We start from the raw sequence: 25248 nt of genomic DNA, 5'->3' as shown, positions 1-25248 counted from the left end.
TTTGAGGGTTTGCATTAAAACAAAAAGACTTATAATATGTGGCATAGGTTCAAATGGATATGACAACCAACAACTGTATAAAAGATCAACCTGCCAAACATTAGTATATGTGTGTAACACAAAAGCTGAAACTAGACATTAAAAAAAGCTGTTATACGTTAAAGATGGGAATAGTAACTTCTTATCATAATAACACTTTCCATATTATCTCTAAATATGAATGGTCCCACTGGTATTTGCAAAAAAGAAAGAATAGCGAACTGTATTAAAATGTGCAGTGTGCAAATAGTTGTGCTACAGGAAACACATTTGGAAAGAAATGAGCATAATTTGATAAAGAAAGGATTTCAGAATGGTTATGCAGCAGAATGTCTAGGGTAAGGGAAAAAGGGAGTACTTATATTAATTGCTAGAGAAACTCCAATCGTGTTAGAAGAGGGAAAAAAGGCAATAATGGTAGATTTGTAATAGTAAGGGGCTACTGGCAAGGGAGGATTACACTGACATGTATTTATACTCCACATAAAAATGCTACAATGAAGTTTAAGGAAATTCTGGTAGAAATACTCAGCTTTCAGCAGGGAATAGGGGATTGGAATTTGAGATGGAACAGTGAGGATGTATCTGGGGGCCTAGAAGGGAAAATATCACAAAAGAGGGTAGATTTTTAAAGAAATGTATGAAAATATTTGGTATGGAAGATGTGAATTCAGTAGTAGGAGCTTAGAGAGAATTTATATATTCCCAAAGGTACACCTCACAAACACAAGGTCGAAAGTTTGATTCCCATCTCTGGGTGTTGGCTAGGCATGTAATAGCTTGTAAACTAATTGTCTAGTATCTTCTTTCTCTTCTAACCTCAAAAGCTAAGCAGTGTTGAGCCAGGTTAATACATGGATGGGAGACCACCCTGGAATACTAGGTGCTGTAGGCATACCTACAGCCATACCACCCTGAATGTTTCTGATGTTTACAAAAACTGAGCTTGTTTAGACAGAAATTATATTTCACAAGAACAAGTGCAGTTAATTGAAAGTTTTGATATGCATCCAATAACTATTTCAGAACACCTGCCAATAACAACTAAGATAAAAATGCAAGAATTTAAGGAATGAGTAGTGGAAATTTTTAGAGTGTTATTATGAAAAATAAAAAAATCTTCAGAAAATATAGCTAGGGAGTGGGATAAAATGAAAGTGGATTTTAAAAATGGGGTAGAAATAAAAGAAAAAGAGATGGTTAAGAAGCAAAAGAAATTATTTAATGGAACTGACAATGGTTAAAATATTTCAGAATAGAGGGAATCTAGCTACAATGTATGGATCGGCTTATTTCAATGAAGTCCTTTTTTTTTTGCTCTTCACTTGAAGAGTGGTGGGGGTAGGGCACTGGATTACGGTTCCAGCCCAGCAAGGTCACTAGATGAACTAGCTACATGCAACTACAAAGTGCTAAACAGAAAATAAGGGACTACCTTGACAGTGTTCATGAATTAAGAAAGACTGCTGTTAAGCAACTGTTTTTTGATAATAACACCAGACCACAAAAGCTTTCAGCATAATGGCGCAGGCAACAGAAAGTAGAATGGGTTGTTGCCAAGCTTAGGGAGCCTATAATGAGGAAAATAACCAACTATCTGGTACAGGTATTAGAAATATTTCAAAAATGTTATGAAAACTTGAATAAAGCAGAGAATTGTGGAAATCAAGAAAAAATACAAATGGAAATGTTTATGTAAAAAGTAAAATATGCCAAAGTTTGAGGATGGTGAGGCTCAATTACTCACAGTTTGAATAGGAGGTGATGAGATAAAAATGGTGATATATAACCAATCTCTAGGAGAGTCTGCAGGATAGATGGTCCTGTTGAAGCTATCGGGGAAGAAAGTAATAAAGATCTGAAATGTTTTGTTTCACAGTATTTTTAAAAGGAAGAGAAGCACCAACATCCTGGAAGAAAGCGGTGGTGGCTGTAATACCTAAAGATGGTAAAGACCCATCAGATCCAGCTTCATATAGGCCCATTTTGATTCTAAACCATGATTATAAAGTGTTTATGTCTGTAATGGCTAAAAAATGGCAACTGTGATACCAAAATTAATAGAGCTATATTAATGAGATTTTGTGGAGGGGAGGCAAACATTTGACAACATTAATAGAACAATTATGATCCAGAGAGAAGCAGAATGTAAGAAAATACAACTTTTGTTGGTGGGTCATAATGCGGAGAAAGCATTCAACAGAATAAACTGAGAACTTATGTATAGGGCAATGGAAGAATTTCCATTCCCTGATAAAATAATAAGGTTGATTAGTAGGATAAATGAGGGATCAGAGGTGAAAATTAAAGTGAGGGGGTTCTTCTATCATAAGTTCTGCTTAAGCAGAGGAACCAAGCAGGGGTTTCCTCTTTCCCCTTTGTTATTTGCATTATAGTTAGGACTATTGGCAAAGACAAGAAGGAACTCAAGAAATTCAAGTTTATAATTGGAATGGTAATCAAGAAAAGTTGGCTTTATTTGCAGATGATATTATTTGTACCTGATAAAACCAGAAAATGACATTTCAGTGGTGTAGAACATTCTGAGGCAGTTTCAGGTCCTTTTGGGATACAAAACTAATGAAGATAAAACAAAGGCAATAGCTCTATACTATGTACCCACACACAAATTGGTTCAGCAATACTCATATTTATGGGGGTATGGTAAAATGAAATACTTAGGAGTATGGCAGGTAAGGATTTATGGGAAGAGACTAAAAAGATATTACAAAAAGTGAAAAATTGGAAGCTCATGGATTTGGATAGCAGGATACAAGCAGTAAAAATGTTTTAGTCCCTTTAGTTTTATACACAAGTCAGGCATATTTTTTAATCTGATCATTCCAAAAGACCAAGGCAGTTTGGGATTACCTGATTTGAAGGGGTATTTCAGAGCTACACATTTAAGGCTCCTATACATAGCACATGCAGAAAGCTATAATTCAAAGTGGAAAGAGATGATCCTGATGAAATGGGTGAAACTCAAGAAATAAGGAGAGACTGGGATTTTGGATGCAGATCCTGAAGGAGAATGACAATAACCATACAGAATATTATATTCATAAAGTAGCAGAAAATATTAAGTATCCTGTTTTTTGTTTATTTTCTTCTTTATTTCTTTGTTATTTATAGCACTTTGTGTATTGTGTATTTTTCTAGCTAGTTTCACTGTGTGTGAGGTATTAACTGGAAATTGTCCACTTTTATTAAGCATCTGTTGGGTTGTTTGTTTCTGATAACTTGTTGCAGTTAAACTCTTTTTTCTAGAGGCTCCTTTAGCTGTTTAAAACTTTCATTTAAAGGCTCACTGCTGCTTTTCAGCTGTGAGAAACATTTATTCAGTTTGTTTCCCACCCTCCATCCCTGTTGGTATAGTGTTTTTATAGTTGGTGGCTTTGCAGTTGCCCGCCTCAAGTGTAAATTTGATCTGGGATTCTCCTCCCAGTCTAGTGTCATTACCTCATTCTACCCAGTACAGGAAGAACATTTGAGAAGGCCAATCAGCTTAGTTTCTGCTACTCCTTTCTCTCTTTCCACAAAAAAAAAAAACTTTTTCTAAGCTTGTTTCCTGCCTTTCCTGTGGGTAGTCTAGCCTGGATATAGATTTGCTGTGTCCAGGACTATTTGTAGGTTTCTAGGGCCCAAGCCTTTCTGTGTTGGAGGGAAGCCTTATAGCTTAATTTTGTTTCTCAGAACTAGACAGTTTTTGTTTCAGCACTTGTTCAGAACTTATTGTAAGCACTAAATAAGCTACAAATTACTACAGCACTCAACTTTCCTCACTGTCTAGAGGAAAACAGTTTCTAGTACTTAACAAATAAGCACCTATCCAGGCATGTCTAAGGGTCAGCCACCAGTGTTTTTTCCTGTCTACCTGATGAATCTGGGCATCTTGGGGCAATGCAGTAATTGCCTCATGTACACAGACAACCCTCTCCTCCTACCACCCAACACTACAACCTGTGAGAGATGCACTTATATAGCCAAACTGGAAGCAAAGCTCTCTTCACCCAAGACTGGTCTAGACAGTCAAGAGGAGAAGGTAAACACTTGCACCACACCACACTCAGCACATAGTCCCTCAAAACCTACACCACCAAAACACACACATAGAAACACAAAACACACACCTACATTTGGAGGGGCTCTCAGTAAAAACCTGCCCAAGCAACAGGGACCTCCAAAGCAGAAACACAAGCAACCTCCACCCCCAACACAACCCAAATGACACATAGCCCACAAACTCAGTGTGCCACTCAACCACAGCCCATAAGGCATAACAACGTACCCAACACTCTAGTCATAGGTGACTCTATAGTCAGGCACATTGATGTTCCACTCACCAGGCTAAACAAGGAGAAAGTTACTGTCAGATGCCTGTCGGGTGCCAGGATCCGCAACATAACGCATGCACTCAGGTCACTCCACAACAAGTACAAATATGACTCTGTCATTGTCCATGTTGGTGTGAATGACCTGAGACGTACCTCCTTGGACTACATGAAAAGGGACATGGTGGAGCTGTCCGATCTTGTAGCCCAGGCAGGTATGACCCTAGCCCTGAGTAGCATCCTGCCATCACCCAGAATGATACCACAGTACAAGGACAAAATGATTGACGTCAACAATTGGCTAAGCTTCTGGTGTCATTCTAAGGGTATACAGTATCTGTCTGCCTGGGAAGACATGATCGACAAGCCACGATGCTTTGCCAGAGATGGCCTGCACCTGTGGCCCCTGGGATTCCGGATACTGACTAAGGTTCTTGCCACCCCTATAGTGCCTTTTTTAGGCAAGGTTCAAGTGACAAATTCACCACCCTAACAGGTACAGGCAAGAAGAATCTGAGGGTGTTGCTACTCAATGCTATAAGTCTAAACCTCAAAATGCACACTCTCGAGGCACTCCTTAAAATGGAGAACATCGACATCTGTGCAGTGACAGAGACCTGGTTCAAGGCTCCAGAGAGTACCTCTGCATTACCAGGCTATAATTCATACCACACCTTTCAGCCACCTAACCTGGACCAAAACACTAAAGGCGGAGGCGTGTCCATATTCATTAAGGATATCCACACCTCCAGGCTAGTTGCTCAGCATAATGCATCTGAGATTATCCAAGTGCAACTAACTCTGGGCAAGACCGCAATCCAAATTGTAGCTTGCTACAGATCCCCCACCATGCCCCAGGATTCCCACTCCTCATTTCTTAATACACTGGAAAATAATAGGGTACAACCTAAAACCCTAATAATGGGTCAGTTCAACTACCCTACCATTAACTGAGAAAACTACTCATGTACCAACTCTTGTGCTCAACATTTTCTGGAATTCATAAACTCCAATGCCATGGATCAACTTATCCACACCCCCACCAGGGGCAGCAATATCCTAGACCTGGTTATTACCAACATGGGCAACTGGTGCTCCACACCAGAGGTCAATTCCTTGTTGGTCAGATCCGACCATAAGCTAATCACCCTAGACATCCACACACCCCCCCCCCATTAGGGAAACCACAGTAAAAGATTTCTCCAAAGCCAACTTCACGCTTCTTAAGACAGAAGTGGCAAACTTCACGACACCCATGCTGACGGACAATAGAGGTATGACTGCTGAATCCTACACAAATGCACTTTATAAGCACTTACATGAGTGCATGGACCATGCAATCCCTAACAGAACCAAGATGCTATCCTCTAAAAAATGGAAGCCAATCTGGTGTTCCCCTGCCATAAACAAACTCTACAACAGAAGAAAGAAACTGTTGCAAAAAAAGAGTAAAATCCCATGATTGGAGAAACTCCCTGGTCAGCCTCAGTAAGAAGCTGAGATCCCTCATAAAATCTTCCAAAGCTAGTTATGAAAACAAAATTGCCACTGACTAAAGACGACCACAAAGCATTCTATAGCTATGTCAAGAATCTCAATGGCAACACTCAGATCTGCTCTGAGTTACAGCACAATGGTACTAAATATACAGAACCAATGGATATTGCCAACATCCTGGCAGATAGGTTCAGTGCTAACTTTACCCCTCTGTCATCCCCTAAAGGGCCCATCTCTATATCAGAAGAATGCAAAGTTCCTGTAATCACGGCTACACAGGTAAAAAACACACTATCCAAAGCCAAGAACTCAGCATCCATGGGACCTGACGACATCCCAGGCTATGTTCTGCATGAACTACAGAACGAACTGGCACCCCACCTAAGTACCATGTTCAATCATAGCCTGACCTCAGGCTATGTGGTCATTGAATGGCGCACAGCGACAGTTATCCCACTCCACAAAGGGGGAGCCACCACAGACCCCGGAAACTACCGCCCCATTAGCCTAACGAGCCTGGTCTGCAAGGCTATGGAGCGTATCATCATGGAACTTATAAACAATGACACTGGTAATCTCCAAACTTAGGACCCCACCCAGTTCAGGTTTGTAAAAGGCAGATCATGTCTCCTAAACCTGACAGACTTCTTTGAAGCAGTCACCAAAGCCATAGATGAGGGTAAGGTGGTTCACACAGCCTATCTAGATCTCGCCAAGGCTTTTGACACCATCCCCCACTCTGGAATTATAGATAAACTCAATAAACTAGGTATAAATCCCTATGTCACAAGATGGGTTGCCAACTGGATCACTGACAGAACCCACACTGTGAAAGTAGCAGACTCCAAATCCAGCTTCAGACCAGTGACAAGTAGAGTACCACAGGGTTCAGTCCTGGGTCCTCTCCTGTTTGGTATCTACTTCTCTGATGTACAGGCCAACACAGAAGGTCTTTGGCTAATGAAGTTCGCAGATGACTGCAAACTAGGAGCCATAATCAAAACTCCAAAAGATGTGGACATCCTACAAAAGGGCCTTGCCGAGACAGATGCCTGGTGTCAAAGCCATGGCCTCAAGCTCAATGCCAAAAAGTGCATTGTCATTCCTTTTGGTAAAAACTCAGTATCCATGAACTACCACATAGGGAGTAGTCTACTTAACACTGAAAGTGTGATAAGAGACCTTGGGACACAGGTGGACAGTAGTCTCTCCTTTGATAATCACATCGCCACAGTAGTCAGGAAATCCTTCTGGCACACCTCATCACAAAAGGTTTCTCATCCAGGAAGAAAGAGGTCATTGTTCCCCTCTACTCATCACTCATTAGACCCATTATAAGAGTACAATTCCCCTTTTGGTATGTACCTCACAAGACATCTACAACAACTGGAAAGGCCACAGAAATACCTCACAAAGAGGATTACAGGCCTCAAAGAGATGCCCTATGCAGACCGTCTGAAAAAACTGCAGCTTTACTCCATTGCATATCGCCTACTCAGAGGTGATCTCTGCCTAACACACAAAGCTATGTCAAACCCACAGCTTTTAGACATGCAACACTTAAAGAAATCCCAATCCCTATGAGCTACATGCTCTAGGGACCTAAACCTCATCACCACAATAAACAGAACATGCTGGAGGGATAGATTCCTGTCCCAGAAACTTCCCATACTCTGGAACAAACTACCTATCTATATCAAACAAAGCTCCTCATTAGCACTGTTCAAGAAAAATCTTGATGATTGGATGGGAGATAGGAAATTCACCCTAGGGATCACTTCTGTGGCTCTGCTCGACAGTGGCACAGGAAAATAATTTTCTTGGGTGGCGAAAGCCAGGGTACCTTTGGCTAGGCTTATATAGGCCCTAGGGCCAATAGCCTAGTACCTACCTTTGAACCTATGAACCTATTATAAATACTATAATAACTAAGCCATCTTGAGAATGGAGAAGGGAGATTCTGTCAACAGGGTTAATTTAAATTATGGGTACAAAGAATAGGCAAGAAGGGGCTGGATTTTACTGGAGAAAACTGGCAAAGGAACTAAGGTATTAGGAGCAAATAACTGGAGAGGAAAGGTAACAAAATGGGAAAAGGCCAAGAAGACATTTGGACTGCAGGCTAGAGACCGCCTTTCCTACCAGGGATTGATATTAGAGTATAGACAAAGAGAAAGGAATAGAAAAGCTTACATCAAACACTTGTTCTGGTAGAGTTTTCAGTTGAAGATAGAAAAGAAGGTGCTGTTAAAATGGGATCATTAGTAGGGCATACATAATACCTACACAATAACTGTAGGATTAAATCAGAGGAGGTTAGAAAAGAATGGAAAGAGAGATTGAAAAAACAACATACAAGGTAACAATGGGAATGCAACAAAGTCTAGAAGATTTAGGATTTCTGCCTGGAAGTATTTGCATAGATATGTTTATAGCCCAAGCATACTCCAAATAATTTTTTACTCAGGTAGATGACAAATGTTAGAATTGTGATGGGGAAAAAGTAATAATTGGTAGCATATATTTTGGGAGTGTAATGAGTTGGCAGACTACAAAAACTCCTTACAGAGTACTCTGTCAGAAATATTGGGTGAGCAAATGGGTGTAACTAAGAAAATTATTATTATTTTTTATTTTTTTAGCTGGGGCACATGATGTGAATTGCCTTGACATAGTAAGGCCTTGTTAAGTTTAGTTCTAGTAGCTGCCAAAAAAAGCAATTACTAGAAAATGGAAATCAAAGTCTACAACAACTGTATTTGAAGTATTGGATATTGCAACAGAGATAAAGGAAATGGAAATGGGATCTTCAGAAAAGTGTAAGAGCAAATTATATAGAAAGAAATGGAAATTATGGGAACAATACATGCAGAATGAATAATGATCTGGAGGAAGAGTGAGGTTTAAGGGAAGGCAGGAATTGAGCAATTTATGTAATGTACTGATGATATGACTGCGGTGGTAGTGCTGCGGTAGCGTTGTCGCCTCACGGTAAGACGTTGTCCTGTTCAAATCTCAGCTAGAGCGTCTTCTGTGTGGAGACATGCAAGAATGGGCGTACCTTCGTTGAAGGTTGTGCATCAGGGCTGGCAACTCGGCACGTAAAAATCTACTGCCAATCTTTAGCGGACCGGAGTTCCGCTGTGGCGACCCCTAACCAGGAAAAGCCGAAAGACACAACATGTAATGTACTGATGATAGTTATACAAAAGAACGCATGATGTATAATGTATGCAACTGGCAACATGTTAGTATGGTTTGTTTTCTTTAATATAAATTTATGCTTGCCTATGTCTTAAGTCATAATTCAATAAAGGTGTTAAAAAGGTAAAAGTGAGTAAACAGACAGTGCACAAATACTGCATATGCATGAAGTATAATAATTTGCTTTTTTATTAAGTCTTCCTATGATGTTTAGTACGAAAAGATCAGAAAGATCAAAAGTACGGTAGAACTAGGTTCTTGTGGCTTCATATATGTTTTTTAACCAACTGCCCCGGTGTGAAACTTGATAATAGCACAAGTATTGAACACCCACATACCAGAAAATTAGAATAGTAGCCATCTCTAGGATGTTCTGCTGCAATGTAATAACCTATGTTTAATTTTTGTTTTTGTTTAGGAATCCCAATATATTCTTCGCCACGTCCACCAACTGTAAGACCTTCATCTGAACCAACCAGAGGTAACTAGTTCCTTTCCTTAATGTATGTTTAGGGTGCAGAACCTGTATTGCTCTAGACTCCTTTTTTTCTCACATTTTGTTGTGCATTGGTAATAAGATGGAAGACCTGTGACTTAATCATGAAACAAAAGGCTTTGTAGTGGTGGTTTGTGCTCTGCATTCAAAACCAACACATTTTCCTTCAGAATACAACAGATACCACACTACCTTTAGTGTGGCAGTTGTGAAATGAGATGAGGGAGTTTTTAAATTGTTCATGTCAGCTGTTCTTACCACCAGATGAAATATTTGTCTTCTTTTTGAAATGTATTTTTCTAGCATACAGTTTTAGTATTGAGATACCAAAGACAATTTTATTTGCAAAAATGAAGTCCTATTTTAAAGGTCTGCTGCTGCTGTAGGTGTCAACCTTCTGTTCCCCATATGTGCAACAGTACTTATCAAAATAATCTCTTGCTAACATTTGTACCTGTGGAACTCGGAGTGTGCTTAAAATGTTTTGTTTTGACTTTACAGTATGTTTTCTTGATGTCGCAACAGGATTATCTATTATACAGCCTACATAAAAGTCTTGTATCCATATATATATATATATATATATATATATATATATATATATATACATATATATATATATATATATATATATACACACACACACACACACACACACACACACACACACACACACGCATATATGTCCACTACCAAAATGTCGACTGGAAATACAAACTCCCATTCATAACATCAGAGAAAACAGTGAAAGTCAGAATGTACAGCAGGTCACAATGAACAAATTCAGCCAACTGGACATTGTCTCCGAACAGAGCAATTGATGTCTGTATAGGAGGTCAGGCAACTGATAACACCTGCACCTCACATCATGTTTTTGCAGGCAGGCAAGCCCCCCTGAACCCCTTAAGGGGGGCTGTGCCCCCCACACCCCCTGCTAACTATATATTCTAACTCCAAGACTGCACTACAGTGAAGAAAGGGGTGAATGTCCCAATCCGCACTGTACCACGATCTCTGTACATTACGTCGAGTTCATATCAACGAATGTACAGTAGCATTGGCTGATGTGAACTTTCGGTCATGTACTTCTTGGCAACATGGGATTCAAACACTTACCGTTTGATTTTCTGTCTGCAGAGTATGTACGTTCATCATTCTGATAGTAAACCATATATATATATATATATATAGAGAGAGAGAGAGAGAGAGTGCATGTGTAAAGTAATAACATGGATAAGGCAAAATATAATTAATTTAATAAAGAACTATAAGATATCTAAATAAAGATTTATATATCCAAACTTAAAGTGCAAAAAGGGGAAATATTCTTTGAAATGGCGAAAATACTAAATATAACATGCCAGTAGATATTGGAACCTAAATGAGAAATAACATAGCAAGCGTTTAAAATTAATTCCTATAATGTTGTTATTCCTAGAAGACTTCATAAATTAGCTAGTAGAACAAAAGTGCTAAACAAATGTTATTATATTAAAGCAATTAGAAACTCTGTGAATAAAAGAAAGTTAAATATTTCTTAATAATACTGGTGCCAAGCTATGAAACTGAAGCAGATAATTATTAAAAAAAATGATAATGAAAATGTTATACTCCAGGTAAAAAATACAAGCTAATGATGCTCCAGGTACTGGTGAAGTAATACTGGAAATGTAGAACGTGCTTTCCAGTAAAGTAATACAGTTGTTAAGAAATGTAAATAATAATAATAATAACAATAATAACATTACTGTGTCCTGTAAAGTATTCAGTAATGACCCCGCTTTTAAAACATGACAAAAACACTGATGAACATCTACTTTATGGTCAAATTACACTATTGAATATCGACTATAAAATGTTTGTTTCAGTATTTGCATATAGACTAACAACAGTATACCACAGTTCATAGATGAAGGTCAAACAGTTTTAATCCCCAATAGACAAACTGAAGAAAGTATAAAAAGAATTGTAACAGTAAGTAATACCAATATAACATTAGTGAAGAATTAGCGATATTTAGTTTTGATATTGATAAAGCTTTTGATACAATAACCTGGGATTACAGTGGATATAAAAAGTGTACACACCCCTGTTAAAATGCCAGGTTTTTGTGATTTGAAAAAATGAGACTTTTCACAAACACAACACTTCACATCACCAAAAACACCATCTCCACACGGTGAAGCATTGTGGTGGCAGTCATGCTTTGAGAGTTGCTTTTTTCTCAGCTGGGGCTTTAGTCAAGGTGAAGGAGGCAAATATTGCCAAGTCAAGATCTGCCATGCTAATAGACTCCTACCCAAGAAAGAATGATGCTGTTAATTAAATCAAGGTGCTTCAACATATTAGTAGTTTAGGGTGTGTATTTTATGAAAAACCCTTGTTATATGCGTTTTTTTTTTTTTATTTTCCCTAAAAAATTTGTTTTTTTTTTTTTTGAATTAAGTGAAAGGTTATAGATTACATTAAAAGAGGGGAAAGAATTGAAATGATTTGTTATGATCTATTTCACATCCCTCACACCTGGCATTTTAACTTAACAACATATTAACATATCCACTACTTTATTTTATTAACATTATACATATTGGATTCCCCTCAAATTAATTTATCAATCTAGTGGCAAGTTCAAATTTAATTTTATATATAATAGAATTTTATAACATAGATATATATATATATTATAAAAGATATCAGACAAGGCTGTCCTTTATCATCTGTGTGTAACAAATAACCAAATAGCCAACACATAAAAGCTATCCAAATAAATTATCAATAACAGTCCAAAGTATTGATTGCTATTCACATTCTCTTAACCATAATTGATATAGAAATTTCTTTTAGTCATATGTAGAAAAATTCAAAATGTAGTAATAAAAACTAAATATTTGATTACAAACCAAAACATTGAATTATAAATAAAATTTAAGGAAATGATTAATGTAATTGATAAGGGAAAGTTAGACCATCTAGGTACAGTATTGAAGACTTTAGTCCAACAAATAGCTGATGTAAATATAAATGAAATCATTGAATACCTAAACAGATTATTACTAAGAATAATGTATTATTTACTTTCAAGAGAGAAAAAACTTAATTATTAAAAAATATTTTTTTTCAAAAGATATCAATATAATAACAGCAGCACCATGTATAAATATTTAAATTAATAAAAACAACAAGACAAACAAACATTAAAATTGCTATATATTTTGTAACTAATATAATGCAAACAAGAGATTCATTACAGGGCCTAGTGTGACAGCCAGCACCTATAATGTAGTATTTTGCAAGTGAGAACATCTACCCTCAGTTATTCTCTCAGACACATAAGTACACATCTTTACAAGACTAGACCCTGATGGCTAATGTTTTGTCTTACCTCCAGTCCCCATACCATTCTGATCCCAATACTGCTTTTGATACTGTTAAGGCACAATCATATTATGTCTGGTAGCCAATGTTTTGTCTAACATGTAATCCCCAAACTAGTTGAAGTGCCATGGTTGTCTACCCATAAAACACAACTGCACATGAAACATGGGACATGGAGAATCAATAGTTTTGATGTCGTGTCAGACTTTGGATATAATTGTTCTTGTGTTAATTAATGTCTACAGTGACAGGTTGGGGAAAAAGGTAATGGGAGCTAACACAAATGGTGTAGTATAAGTCATTTATTTATTTTTTACAGCACAGCAGCGGTTTCATATTACCATCCACAAACATATGATGTGCTGAACAGTTTGAATAGTTTCAGCTTGACTCTTAAGAGCATGTTGAAATCATTTATGAAGTAGCTTAAATGAGAGTGGAACAAGTACCTGTCCCTTCTGCTGTTTGCATCAGTGGGATGTCCTTATAATCCAGAGTTTTTTTTTTCATTTGCTGTGTGATCATCTAATTTGTGATAGGTGAGAGGGTGAATGCAGTTCCTTCAAGAAGTCTATTGACAAGTATGCTTTTATTAAGAAAGATCTAATATGACTGCATTTCTAGAGCTTGGAAATATACTGTTGGACAAAAGATAATAGCACTTATTTCCATTCTTCTGGAAAACTATGTGAAAGGTATGTGGTGCTAACTGCATGGTAAAATTGACAGGCAGAAGACAGAAGGTAAAAGCTGACAACGTTAACTCGATGATGCCCATGAAGATCCTGTGCTATACCTTCTCAGTGAGCCTCAGTCTGGCACTTCAGTGAATGGGGTAGTACGCTGACAACACCTGCCTCCTACCTTAGTTTAGGAAAAATCAAACCCTGCAATAGGAACTGCAGGGAAAATAATTGTTATTGTTAATATTTTGTTATTACCCCAGTGCAAATTATGAAGTGCTCCAGCTTGGTGACTGGTAGCCGAGGACTTTTTATTTGGCTCCTCAACTTGGAGTTGATGGGGACCTACAGCTCTATTAATAGAACATAGACAAAGACAATAAGCCCTGTCTCTGGCATTTCTAATAGGTTGAATTAATTTTCATTAACCTATAGATGAAGATCTTCTTGAGCAATTACTGCAGCCAATACATTGAGTGAATCTCCAGGAAGCATCAACTAGTGGTCTAACTGTGTTTTTTTATAGGTTCATAGGAGATTACTAGGCTAAGGGTACTAGAGCCCTTACAAGCCTACCCATACTTGTCCGGAGTTGCCCCAGTTGGTGGTTAGGTGAGTCATGTTCGCAGAGGTAAGGGTCTATGGTAGTTAATATACTGACTTCTTCTGTCCAGGAGGGACATGGATACCACCCCAAGAGTGAATTTGCAGTCACCCATCCATTGATCTAGGTTGAGTTTGAAGAGGGTCAGGGAGGAGCTGTGTTTCACATGAACTGAAAGCTTGTTCCAAGAGAAGTGGCAGCCTCTGGCAGATTCATCTATCTCTCCAGCAAGACCCCTTCATGTCAGAGGCTAGGTTAAGATCTCTGGAGTGAGTGACCCTCCTGCAGTTTGATTTATGAATGTGTAACATTTCCATCAAGGCTGGGTCAGAGACTGTCCTCTAAACCAGGCACAGGTCACTCCTTAGCATCCTGTAGGAGACAGAATATAGTGACATGGCTTTCAGTCTTTCCATGTAGCACTTGTTTTGTGTACCCTGTAATTTATTGTTGAGAAACCTCTGTGGTCTTTCTAGTTGTTGCAGACAACTGGTGAGCTACATGCAAAAGGGAGCATGGTACTCAATTACTGGTCTGATGAGGGCTGAGTATAATGGAATTATAACATCCTTAGATCTGGATGCAATGCCTTTACTTATAAAATGTGCCACATAGAAGGATTTCCTTACTACTGTGGATACATGGTGGTCAAAGTTTAGATTGCTATCGGTCTGAATACCCAGATCACATACCACTGGCTCTACACTTAGGGGGGTGCTGTCTATAATGTAAGTAGTAGGGATGTCAGCTTTCCCAAAGGGAATAATAATGCATTTTTTGCATTTGGCTTTAATCCGTGGCTTTGAACCAATCATTTATCTGCATTAACCCTGTCTGCAGTATATTGTCAGTGAATGTGGTCAGCCACAGGCCATCCAACTTTGCCTGGACTTCTGATAAATACATTCTGAACAGTAAGGGGCCCAGCACAGAACCCTGTGGTACTCCACTAGTGACTGATGTTTTGGTAGAGGTAAAGTCACCCACTTTGACAGTATGTGTCCTGTGGGTGAGCCAGTTGGCTACCCACAGGTAATGTAAGGGTTAATTCCCAATTGGGAGAGTTGCTGTATAATACCTGAGAGGGGGATTGTGTTAAATGCCTTGGCTAGGTCAAGATAGGCAGTATGCACTGCCTTTCTATCATCCAGAGCCTTGATGACTTTCTTGAAGAAGTCAGCCTTGTTTAACAGCCATGATCTATCTTTAACTAATTCGAACTGGGTCTGGTCCAGAGTTTGGAGAGTACCTATGTCCTTGTTAATAAGGTGCATAATGATTCTTTCCCTGGCCTTGTAGATGAGGTTAGTCATGCTTATGGGCCTATAATTTCTAGAATCAGTTGATGGTCCCCTTTTGTGCAGCGGGCTAACTGTTGCTGTCCTCCATTCTACCAGAACATAGCCAGTTCACAGGCTGTGGTTAAACAGGGATCCAAGTGGCTCTGCTAGGTTATGTTTTACGTTTTTCAAAAGGCAACCTAGGATGTTGTCTGGTCCTGTTGATGCCTTGTTTTTGGCCTTGGAGAACACCAAGATGGCCTGCTCTCTTGAGATAATAGGCTGAGGAATGGTAGCAGGTATACATTGAGGGATGAATGGAGTGGACAGAGAGGTGAAGTTTTCTACAAAGTTGTCAGCTAGCAGGTTGGCTATTACCTCCAGCTAAATATGGGTGGTGACCAATACATTAACACATAGCTAAGTATTTCATTTAATATTTTGGACATAGTTAAATAATCCTTTGTGATTACCCTTAGATAGGGAGGCTATTTTTGCTTCATAATTACCTTTGGAGGACTTGCAAGCTCTCTGACTTGTTTGTTTAAGCTAGGAGGGATTTATTCCTCTGCTGAGCCAGTTCCCTCTTGTTTATGGACATTAGTTTTTTTCTGTTGTTGTATTGACTGTTTATACCAGGGGTCCATCAGGGTGGCTTGTTTTTTTGGCAAGAACTGGTTTTAATTTTGTCAGCGACAGCTGATTCTATACAACGGCTTAAGTGGTCATACAGGGCATTGGTGGACAACTCTGCATTTGAATCCATGTTATCTGCATTCAAGGGGGATTTGAAACTTCTTATACCATCACTTAGTAGGAGGTAATTTGTTTTAGAAAAATTCTTAAGTATTTTTGAGCCTGATGGGGTATCTGTTCTTATAATTAAATTGAACAAGACTGGTTTATGGTCCAATCTTACCTGGAGGGGTGCAATGCACTCCCATGTTAGTGAGTACTATGTCCAGCTCATTTGAGCCTCTTCTGAGTGTGCTGACTAGCTGTTCCAGAGCATTTCTATGAACCATTGAATTGAGATTGGGCTAGCATGTTTGTGGTTGTATATGTTTCCCAGTCGATGATGGGAAAATTAAAATCACCCATGAGTAAGGTGTTGGGCTGTATGATAAGTGACTCTAGTATGTTCAGGTATGCTGTATGCTTTTCCAGGTCTGTATCACTTCTACGAGCAGCACTTCATCTGAAATGCTGTTCTTTGAATCCCACCTCCCCACACTAATTATATATACCAACTCCGAGATCACACTACAGTGGAGAAAGGGCCCTTATCAGACCTTTCATTGAATACAATGCTGTCTTTGGAATTAATTTAACCAGACACTTGCAACAGCTGTAATGTCCATAAAGATTTTGAACCCAGACAATTCACGGCATGAATGCCCTGTCCTACACTGATTGCCTAAATGCTCTGTCTCTGTATTCAGTATCCTGCATGCTGCTATGAAGGGATCTTTGCCTGGCTTACAGGGCTTCCTGGATCTGTTACAGATGTGTAAAACAAAGCACCAGAAACACTAGATATGCAACATGGTAACTAAACAGCTGCTATTCACTAGTCTCTATTAATTGTATATCTTAACAGTGTAGGAGTTTGGTGGTGGGTATTTATTTATTATTTAGCACTGGATAATGGGTATTGAATGTGTTTATGTAATGTGAACTACCTCTTGCATGTCATACATGCTGTTATTTTCTTATGTTATTCTTTGATACCGCTGTATCTATGCTATTTGCACTGCATTTCTCTCGTGAGCTGACATTTGTAATTTTGTTTAGACTTCACTTGTGTGGTCCTAAATGACAATAACGTTTCTTTGAATCTTTTTTTGATTAGATTCAGGGCTCTGAACTTCACTTATGATATCAGCAGAACATGCTGGAGAGACAAATATGTGTCCCAAAGGATCCCCACACTATGGAATAGGCTCCTCATACATGTAAAACAGAGTTCATCCCTGATCCAGTTCAAACAAAACCTTGACAACTGGATGGGAAATTGTAAATTTACCCCCAGTCTAGGTCCCATGTCCCTTATGGACAGAAGCAGTCAATAAGAAAAGTACTATCCTCATAGCCTCCTACAAATCCTTAGCTACTTGCCTACTAACATGCCCCACCGCCCCATCCCTATATGATACTTAGACCCAAATGGTTTGGGATGCACAGCTAGGATTGTAAGGGCACTAGTGGTCATTAGATTAGTAACAGCCTCTGAATCTATGAAACAGACAAACCTGTCAGACCCTAATGTATGAAACCTGAGAGTGATAGCCAAGGGGGCTGTTAAACCTGAAGGGCAGAGGGAGTCTGTAAACTGGGAAAAGGGGTTGTTGTACAGAAACTGAAGTCCTAAAGAGGGTCTAAAGCAAGACGTAATGCAGCAGTCAGTGGTGCCAAGAGTTGTTGTCAGTCATTTGTAGTGATAGTCCATAATTTATCTTTAAATGAAAAAAGGGGTCCAACAGTCACCAAACATGCTACAAATAAACTGACGAAATGGATACTAGTGTAGTAAGAAGTTCAAGTCTCCATATCCAGGCTGGAATCCAAACAGGGATAAAATAAACAAGTTTTTATTTACAAAATAAGATTAAGTGCTTTCGGCCTTACAAATCAAGGACTTCATCAGAATTTACCTTTATCCCGGCCATATGAACATACGGCATATAAAAAGGAAGTTTATGCAAAATTTGCCAGTCATCACAAAAGCGATAAAAAATACTTCAGTGCTTGTGATCAATGTCAAAAGGTTGCTAATACAGGAGATAAAGTCAGAATGTACACGGCTGAGTACCATGTAGACATGGGAACCCAGCAAACATCAGCTGGGCGGGGTTATCTCTCAGGGCAAAGAAATGCCAGGCAGAACTATCAAAAGAGTTCCATCTTATCACCACAAAGTCTAAGAATCTTTCAGAACAAAATGTTAGGTGAATGCAGCATAAAATAAGCATTTTACCTCAGGCTTTGTTTCTTTAGGGTTTCTCAACAAAACTTGAATGAGTTTTGTTAGAAGGGAGATATTGAGGACAAAAAACTTACAGAAAATTTTACTTTTTTTTTTTTTTTTTAAGTAAAATACACGAAAAGTAAACTAGCTGTACTAGAACTGTATCAAGTGAACTGTTTGCAAATAATTGTTTATAGGGATAAATGTAAAATAACATACATTGTACTTGCCTTTTCAGTAAATCTGTAATATGTGAAAGAAAATGTAAAATGATGTATAACTGCACTGGCTGTGTAAAAATGTATTACAGTTTTAAAGCTGAAACTAAATCTACATAAACGAGCACACACTGTTGGAAATGTTTACTGCTGGAAGATTCTTTTTAGTGATGATGCTTTATTTGGATAGTAGTTTATTGAAAATTATACAACCCCCCCCATTAATATTCCAAAACGTGCACGTTGATTGGTCAGCGTGCACGTTGTAAATCAGACTTATACTAATGGAAAAGGTCCGGTCGCCCAGACTTTTTCCATTAGTGTAAGTCTTTTTTTTTTTTTTTTTTACAGCAACGGAGAACGCAAGATCTCCGTTGCTTTTTAGAAACTGTCTCACTATGTTAAAGGAGTTTAACATAGCGAGACAGCTTTAAAAAAATCAACGGAGAAAGGAAGATCTGTGTTGCTTTTTTTAAAGCTGTCTCGCTATGTTAAACTCCTTTAACATAGTGAAACACTTTCTAAAAAGCAACAGAGATCTTACTTTCTCCGTTGCTTCCACTCACAGCTCTGATGTACTGCGTAAGCATATGCATGCGCAGTGCATCAGAACTACTGCAGAATATCAGACAGCTACAGAAGGGCAGCACGGAGGCATTATACAGTGCCATTATTTAAGAAAAGTAAGTATTTTTTTTTCTTAAATAATGTCATTGTACAATAGCAATAACCCACTTCTGGGTGTGGGTAATGCTGGATTTACTCAGGCTTCACCCTCGTGACCAACCACACCAACCGTGGGTAAATCCAGTATTACCCACACCCAGGCATGGGTTATTGCGTAGTCCATTGTCTCCCAGAAGTATTTAACTGTGGAAACAGGAAGAGCATCTTTTAAAATTCACATGAAATCCTGTTTGGGAACAAATAAGTAGATGGACTGCCTATTAATCCTGGTCAGTTAAAAGTTAAGTATTATACGAGTTACTGCAATCTCCAACGTATACTTAGAGCCAGAGCTCAGTACTGCCTTTAAGGACTCCGACCATTCTGCTATGGCCTTAAAAGTAACAGTCAGTACGGACACTGTGTAATTTAATCAGGAAACAGATGGTCTCTAGTTCAGATGTCAGATTTCTTAGAACATTTTCTGTCTGTTTGAATGTTTTGTTTTATTTTCCTATGCAAGGCCTATAGACCTTGCATATTTGGAAATAAAATTAGTTTATTCATTTGAAATAAGGAATTTCATTGTTGGAGTTTGGTATGGTTGGTGTTTTATTTATTAACTTAAGCATTTACACATTTTACTGGTAAAACTAACTGTGGGCATCCACCCTTTGTGTCTTGTACATTAACTATTATTTTATCGATTATCATATGTGTGGATTGTCATTTTATAGTTCTAGTTCGTCAGTTATCCCCATATTTTGACTAGTGCTAAATGCCTGATCAAGGTCACAGTAAGGAGCAAGCAGTGTCAGTCTTTCAACAAGTGCTGTTTTTGCTTCTTCAAAGAATACTACAAGATTGAAAATCATATTTTCCCATTATCAAAGCATACTGTCCCGTGTTTCATGTTAGATAAGCTATATTAACTCCGTTGGGACTTGCTCCACAATTTTACATGAAATACTGACCTTACTGTTATGGTTTGATAGGATCCCCTGTTTTGTTTGTTGTGTAATATGAGTCCCTAGCTTATCTGTATCTTTATCTGTATCTAAACCTATATTTTTCCACTGATGTGATGTAATTTGTTAAAGTCGGAACACTCAACCTACCAAAGTAATATTAAAATATACAATTTCCTCCAGGGAACTGTGTTTACTCCACTTGGTTACTTACACAGTCACCTCTGGGACATTCTCACACATCACATTTGCTGTTGTGGTAGTCCCAGAGATAGCAGACTATTGTTTCTGAAAACAGTTTTGTACAGTATATCAAAATTGCCTTAAGCAAGTTATACTGTGAGGAGTCATGTGACTTCCACATTCCATAACAGACTAAATGTGACTTCCATATTTACAGACCAGATGTAATTTCCATGTTCCTTCTTTACAGACTGCTGGTGATTATTCAAACATTCACCTTTGTGACTGCATCTGCATTTGTGGCCATCTTGAAGTCTGAGCTTAGGTAGAAAGATGTGTCAGCTAGGTTTATCTAGTTTACTGTTTGATAATTAGACTATTCTATGCGGTACTTTCAGGTGCAAATTTTGGCACACGCACACATTCATAATTACTTTCTTTTTATTGATCAGCCTGTGATTGCAGTAACCAAGGAGTAGAAAGACCAGGTTGTGATGCAGTAACTGGGCAGTGTTATTGTCGAACTGGTTTTCATGGAATATCGTGTGACCACTGCGCGATTGGATATTTTAATTTCCCCTTCTGTCAAGGTAAGCTGTTTTTTTTTTTCTATTGAATGTGAACATTCTAAAAATTCTCTCTGTCATGTTCCTAGATGTGGTTACTGTGATTTAACACTGCAGAATAACAGTCATAACAGAAATTAGCTATGTCATGTTTGTGAAGTTATAAGACCTGTACATTTTATAATGGTGACTGAAACATGAATGTTTAGTATAAATCATGTTAACAGCACGCTGCTGCACTTGGAAATGTGTATCCACACACACACACACACACACACACACACACACGCACATATATATATATATATATATATATATATATATATATATGTGTGTGTGTGTGTGTGTGTGTACGCACAAAATAATGAACAGTACAACTCGGGAACAAGAACTCTGACTGTGGCATGTAAGCTGATGCTGTTGGCCTAACAATAAATAAACAGCAGCATAACATGGTTGTATCCTTTTAATCATAATGACCAGTAGACCAAGAATATTTTCCCTTCCTTTTGATGTAGTCTGTGATTTCTCAAACACTTTGTGATCTGCTGAAGTATATTCACCTCATGAACTTACACAGGCATAGTTTTCAGTACCAAAGAAAAAAGAGAGGATTTGATGCAAATGTAAGACTAACTGTGCTGGACTTTTGTTTCCCCTGACAAGGATTTCTTTGTAATCCCATTGTAGGCACATTCAGCAAGCTGCATTACTTGCGTTTTATTTACAATTGTAGTACTCCTGCTCCTACCAAACACAACACTGTTTGTCAACTTACAATTCATTTCACTTTGAACTCTGTTATTGAATTCATTCACGCATTACTCATTCTTCACTTGTGCATTTTTATCCGGTTCAGAGTCAGAAGGCAGAAAAACTAATCCCAGGTAATGTTCCAGTCTATTTCTAAAACGCACATACTATCACACTTTACACATACCGCGAGCAATTTGGAGTTTTGCCAGTTCACCTACAGCATATTTTTGGAAGTAGGAAAAAATGAGCACCCATTAAAAACCCACCTAGGCACTGGGAGGAAGTTCAGACTCCTCAAAGAAGGCACTATAGCTGACAACTGAACTGAAGCCAAGGTCACCCGAATCAAGGAGCGAGGCAGGGGAGTACCCCCACCCTATTTTTCACAGTCAAATGGACTATGCTGTTGGCTGACTCGTCAGCTGAAAAAACAAATACACATTCAATTACAGTTGCAGAAAATAAATTATTGAGCTTGATTTCAATAAAACAAGCTCATGTCTTAATGTTCTGCTACAGTAATTGAATTTCTGTTTTGTGGTCTAGTAAAAAAAAAAACAGAAAATGTGCACCACTGGTCCACCTGCATCTATATCTTATTGGTTGCTGTTTGCTGTAAAATAGAAATGCAGATGCAATGCAGGTACCATGACTGGTTGCAAAGAACAAAGAGGGAAAAGAAATGCATTCTGCTGTTTTGCTTTTTCATGTTTCACCAAGAAGCATATCTCTCAACTGCCTGTAATTTCTATAGGATGTCCTTAATTTTGCCTCATATTTCTCCCTGTCCATCCCTTATAAAATGTTCATGTTTTGGTAAGTCACCGAGCAAAGATTGCAGTAAGTCTGTAACTCCAGTCATTAGAGTTTCACAATTCTATTGTTTAAAAATGCAAGCCACATAGAAACTAAAGCCATAGGTGTCACGAGAGACAAAGTCTTCCAAATAGGGTCATCATAATCTTGACTTGGGTAGTTTTCTTTGTCTGTGTATGTGTGTGTGTGTGTGTGTGTGTGTGTGTGTGTGTGTGTGTGTGTGTGTGCGTGTGTGTATGTGTAAGTGAAAATGCATGAACACATAAATGTGCACAAGTTTGAGTGTGCAGTGGCGACAGTGTGTGGGAATGTTCATATATATATATATGTTTGGGTACACTAGACAGTTGCAAGAGTTTACAAAGAGACAATATTTTACATTGTAAAAAATTGAGTGATGATAATGAAGTGATGATATAGGAATGGGTAAGGGATTGGTGAGGGCTCTTCTGTAGCAGTCTGTTTCTTTGTATTTCTGGACTGATCATGCTAGGAGGAACCTCTGAAAACTTTTGTTTAGAGCTAAAATTAAATTCTTTACCAAAATTCACTGGAAGTTTACACTGTAACTTCCAATGGGTGGAGCCTAAGTCTTTTGACAGAATCAAGTTATGTTCTCACATTTCAAGTAAATGTTCATATCTCTGGAACCATAGGGGTTATGAAAGAAGTTTAAATGGCAAACCCTTCAGCACAAACTGTTTTTATACTGGTAGTATTATTTAGGTTCTAGGTCTTAAACTGAATTTTATAAGTCACAGTAGACACATCAACTATTACATTTGTAATATTTTATAAACAACTTACAGTATCTCAGCAACTACTCAAGTTACACACATACTGTCAGCAGCATTTTATTCATCTAACTGAGAGCTTTCGTGTGAGGCTAAGGAGTTCTGTCTGTGTTACTTGGTTGTTGAGGTATGTACAAAACTGTGAAAATTATATCTATATAAATTAATATCATAAAAACAACAGTTAATACCCATTTACCTGCACTAGAGAGAGGGCAAATATCAGTGCAGTTGAGTTTGCCATTGTGTAAGCTTTAACATGATTTTTTTTAAACCTTGTACGTAGCATGGTTTTAGAATTATTGATGCAAATATAAAGAAGCAATATTTGACTCCTAGAGGTGTCAGTAGGAGTTAACTGCAGATGCACCAGGAGGCGTCACTCGAATGTAATGAGTTAAAACTACTTTGATGTGATTTCTTATCAGTTTTTCTCCATCATGGTAATCCATCCTAGGAAAGTAGAAGTTGTTTGCTACTGTAGGTAGAAGTTCTATAAAACCAGTAATTGCCTGCTCATGTAGTCATGTAATACTAATTTACAAAACATTAGCACAACCCTTTTTCAAGAAAACATATAATTACAACCTACAACAACTATTGTACAAATAACAGTTCCCAAGAACAGCATTATACTTCTTCCATTTTGTAGTTTTAATGGGTCTCTACAAACAGATTATCTAATTACAGTTTACCTTTGTGGAATTCTGCATTTGCATTTTTCTTGAAAAATTTGTTCATTTTTAGTTTTATTTCTTTCTGTTTTGCTGCTATTCATCAGTGTTGCTAGATGTTTTTTGTATAAGAAAGCATAATTACAAATACCACATTGCCCTTTTCTTAGAATGATTTTTGTGTCTGTAAGGTATGTGTGCCTTAGAGCTGTAACATTGGTCTCTAGGTCGCAGGCTAAAACATTCATAGAGATCACAGTTGCTGACAGCCTGAAAACTTAAACATGGATCACCTTGCGTTCTATGTTTTTCAGGTCTGTGTAACCTCAGGCTTTGTTTTTTTCATGCTCATAACTACCTATGTGGTCTATGCTTTCATAATAAGAATAGCTCTGCAGCTTTGCACATACTTGGATCTGATCTTAATAAAATTGCTATGCTCAAATGCTGTCTTGTACAGTTGCTGCCAATGTGGACTGTTACTGCATTTTAATTTTCCCAATATGTATAATGATACCATTCTTACTGGCAATCACTTTGGGTGTACTGACTAGCTACAGCCATAACAGCAGTTTAAACAAAGCACTACTTCCTGGGAGGGGGGGGGGGGGGGGACTCCGTCCATAAGTTTTTACCATTTTTCTTGTAATTTATTCCCCTAAAGTCTCTCTCCATAGGTATACATATAGCTTGTTCTACTATTTGACTTTGAATCTATAATAATAACATTGTGTTCCTACTTAATGCATTGTAATAATACTGTAACATTGCTGTTTAATGCTAATTTATAATGAGAATTGTTTAAAATGTTGGACCTTTTCTCCCTGGGCCTCCGCTGAAAAAGGGCTCTTCAGCTCAGTCGGACAATCCCGGTCAACAAATGTAAAGTAAATAAATAAATAATAAAATCTTCATAAATGAGAAACTGTATGCATTTCAGATGTTAACTACTAAATACAGCCTTATATTTTCTATATATTTTTTATTATCTTGCAGTGCTTTCAAAAGATCTTTTTACTGGGATAACTAAAACCAATATCCTATCCATTTTTACATCAAGCTTTGGTTCCTAAACCATGTAATGTAGCAGATATTTTCAATGACATTAATCTTGGTATACAATTTTATAA

General features: G+C 38.0%; 1 protein-coding gene across 3 annotated transcripts in view; it reads left to right on the top strand.

The window, feature by feature from the left end:
- LAMA3 (laminin subunit alpha 3) overlaps positions 1-25248 on the top strand; it is a 2187360-nt gene that overhangs the window by 874493 nt on the left and 1287619 nt on the right. For all 3 annotated transcript variants that reach the window (XM_044065357.1, XM_044065355.1, XM_044065356.1), the window contains exons 11-12: positions 9490-9552; positions 20965-21102. In XM_044065357.1, coding sequence (XP_043921292.1) covers positions 9490-9552; positions 20965-21102 — 201 coding nt within the window. The remainder of the gene's footprint in view (positions 1-9489; positions 9553-20964; positions 21103-25248) is intronic.

Source organism: Protopterus annectens, chromosome 3.part0 (genome assembly GCF_019279795.1).
Source record: "Protopterus annectens isolate FY-2018-M chromosome 3.part0, PAN1.0, whole genome shotgun sequence".
In the NCBI taxonomy this organism is placed as follows: Eukaryota; Metazoa; Chordata; order Ceratodontiformes; family Protopteridae; genus Protopterus; species Protopterus annectens.
The sequence above is the reverse complement of the archived record's forward strand: the minus strand, read 5'-3'. Positions and strand labels throughout refer to the sequence as shown.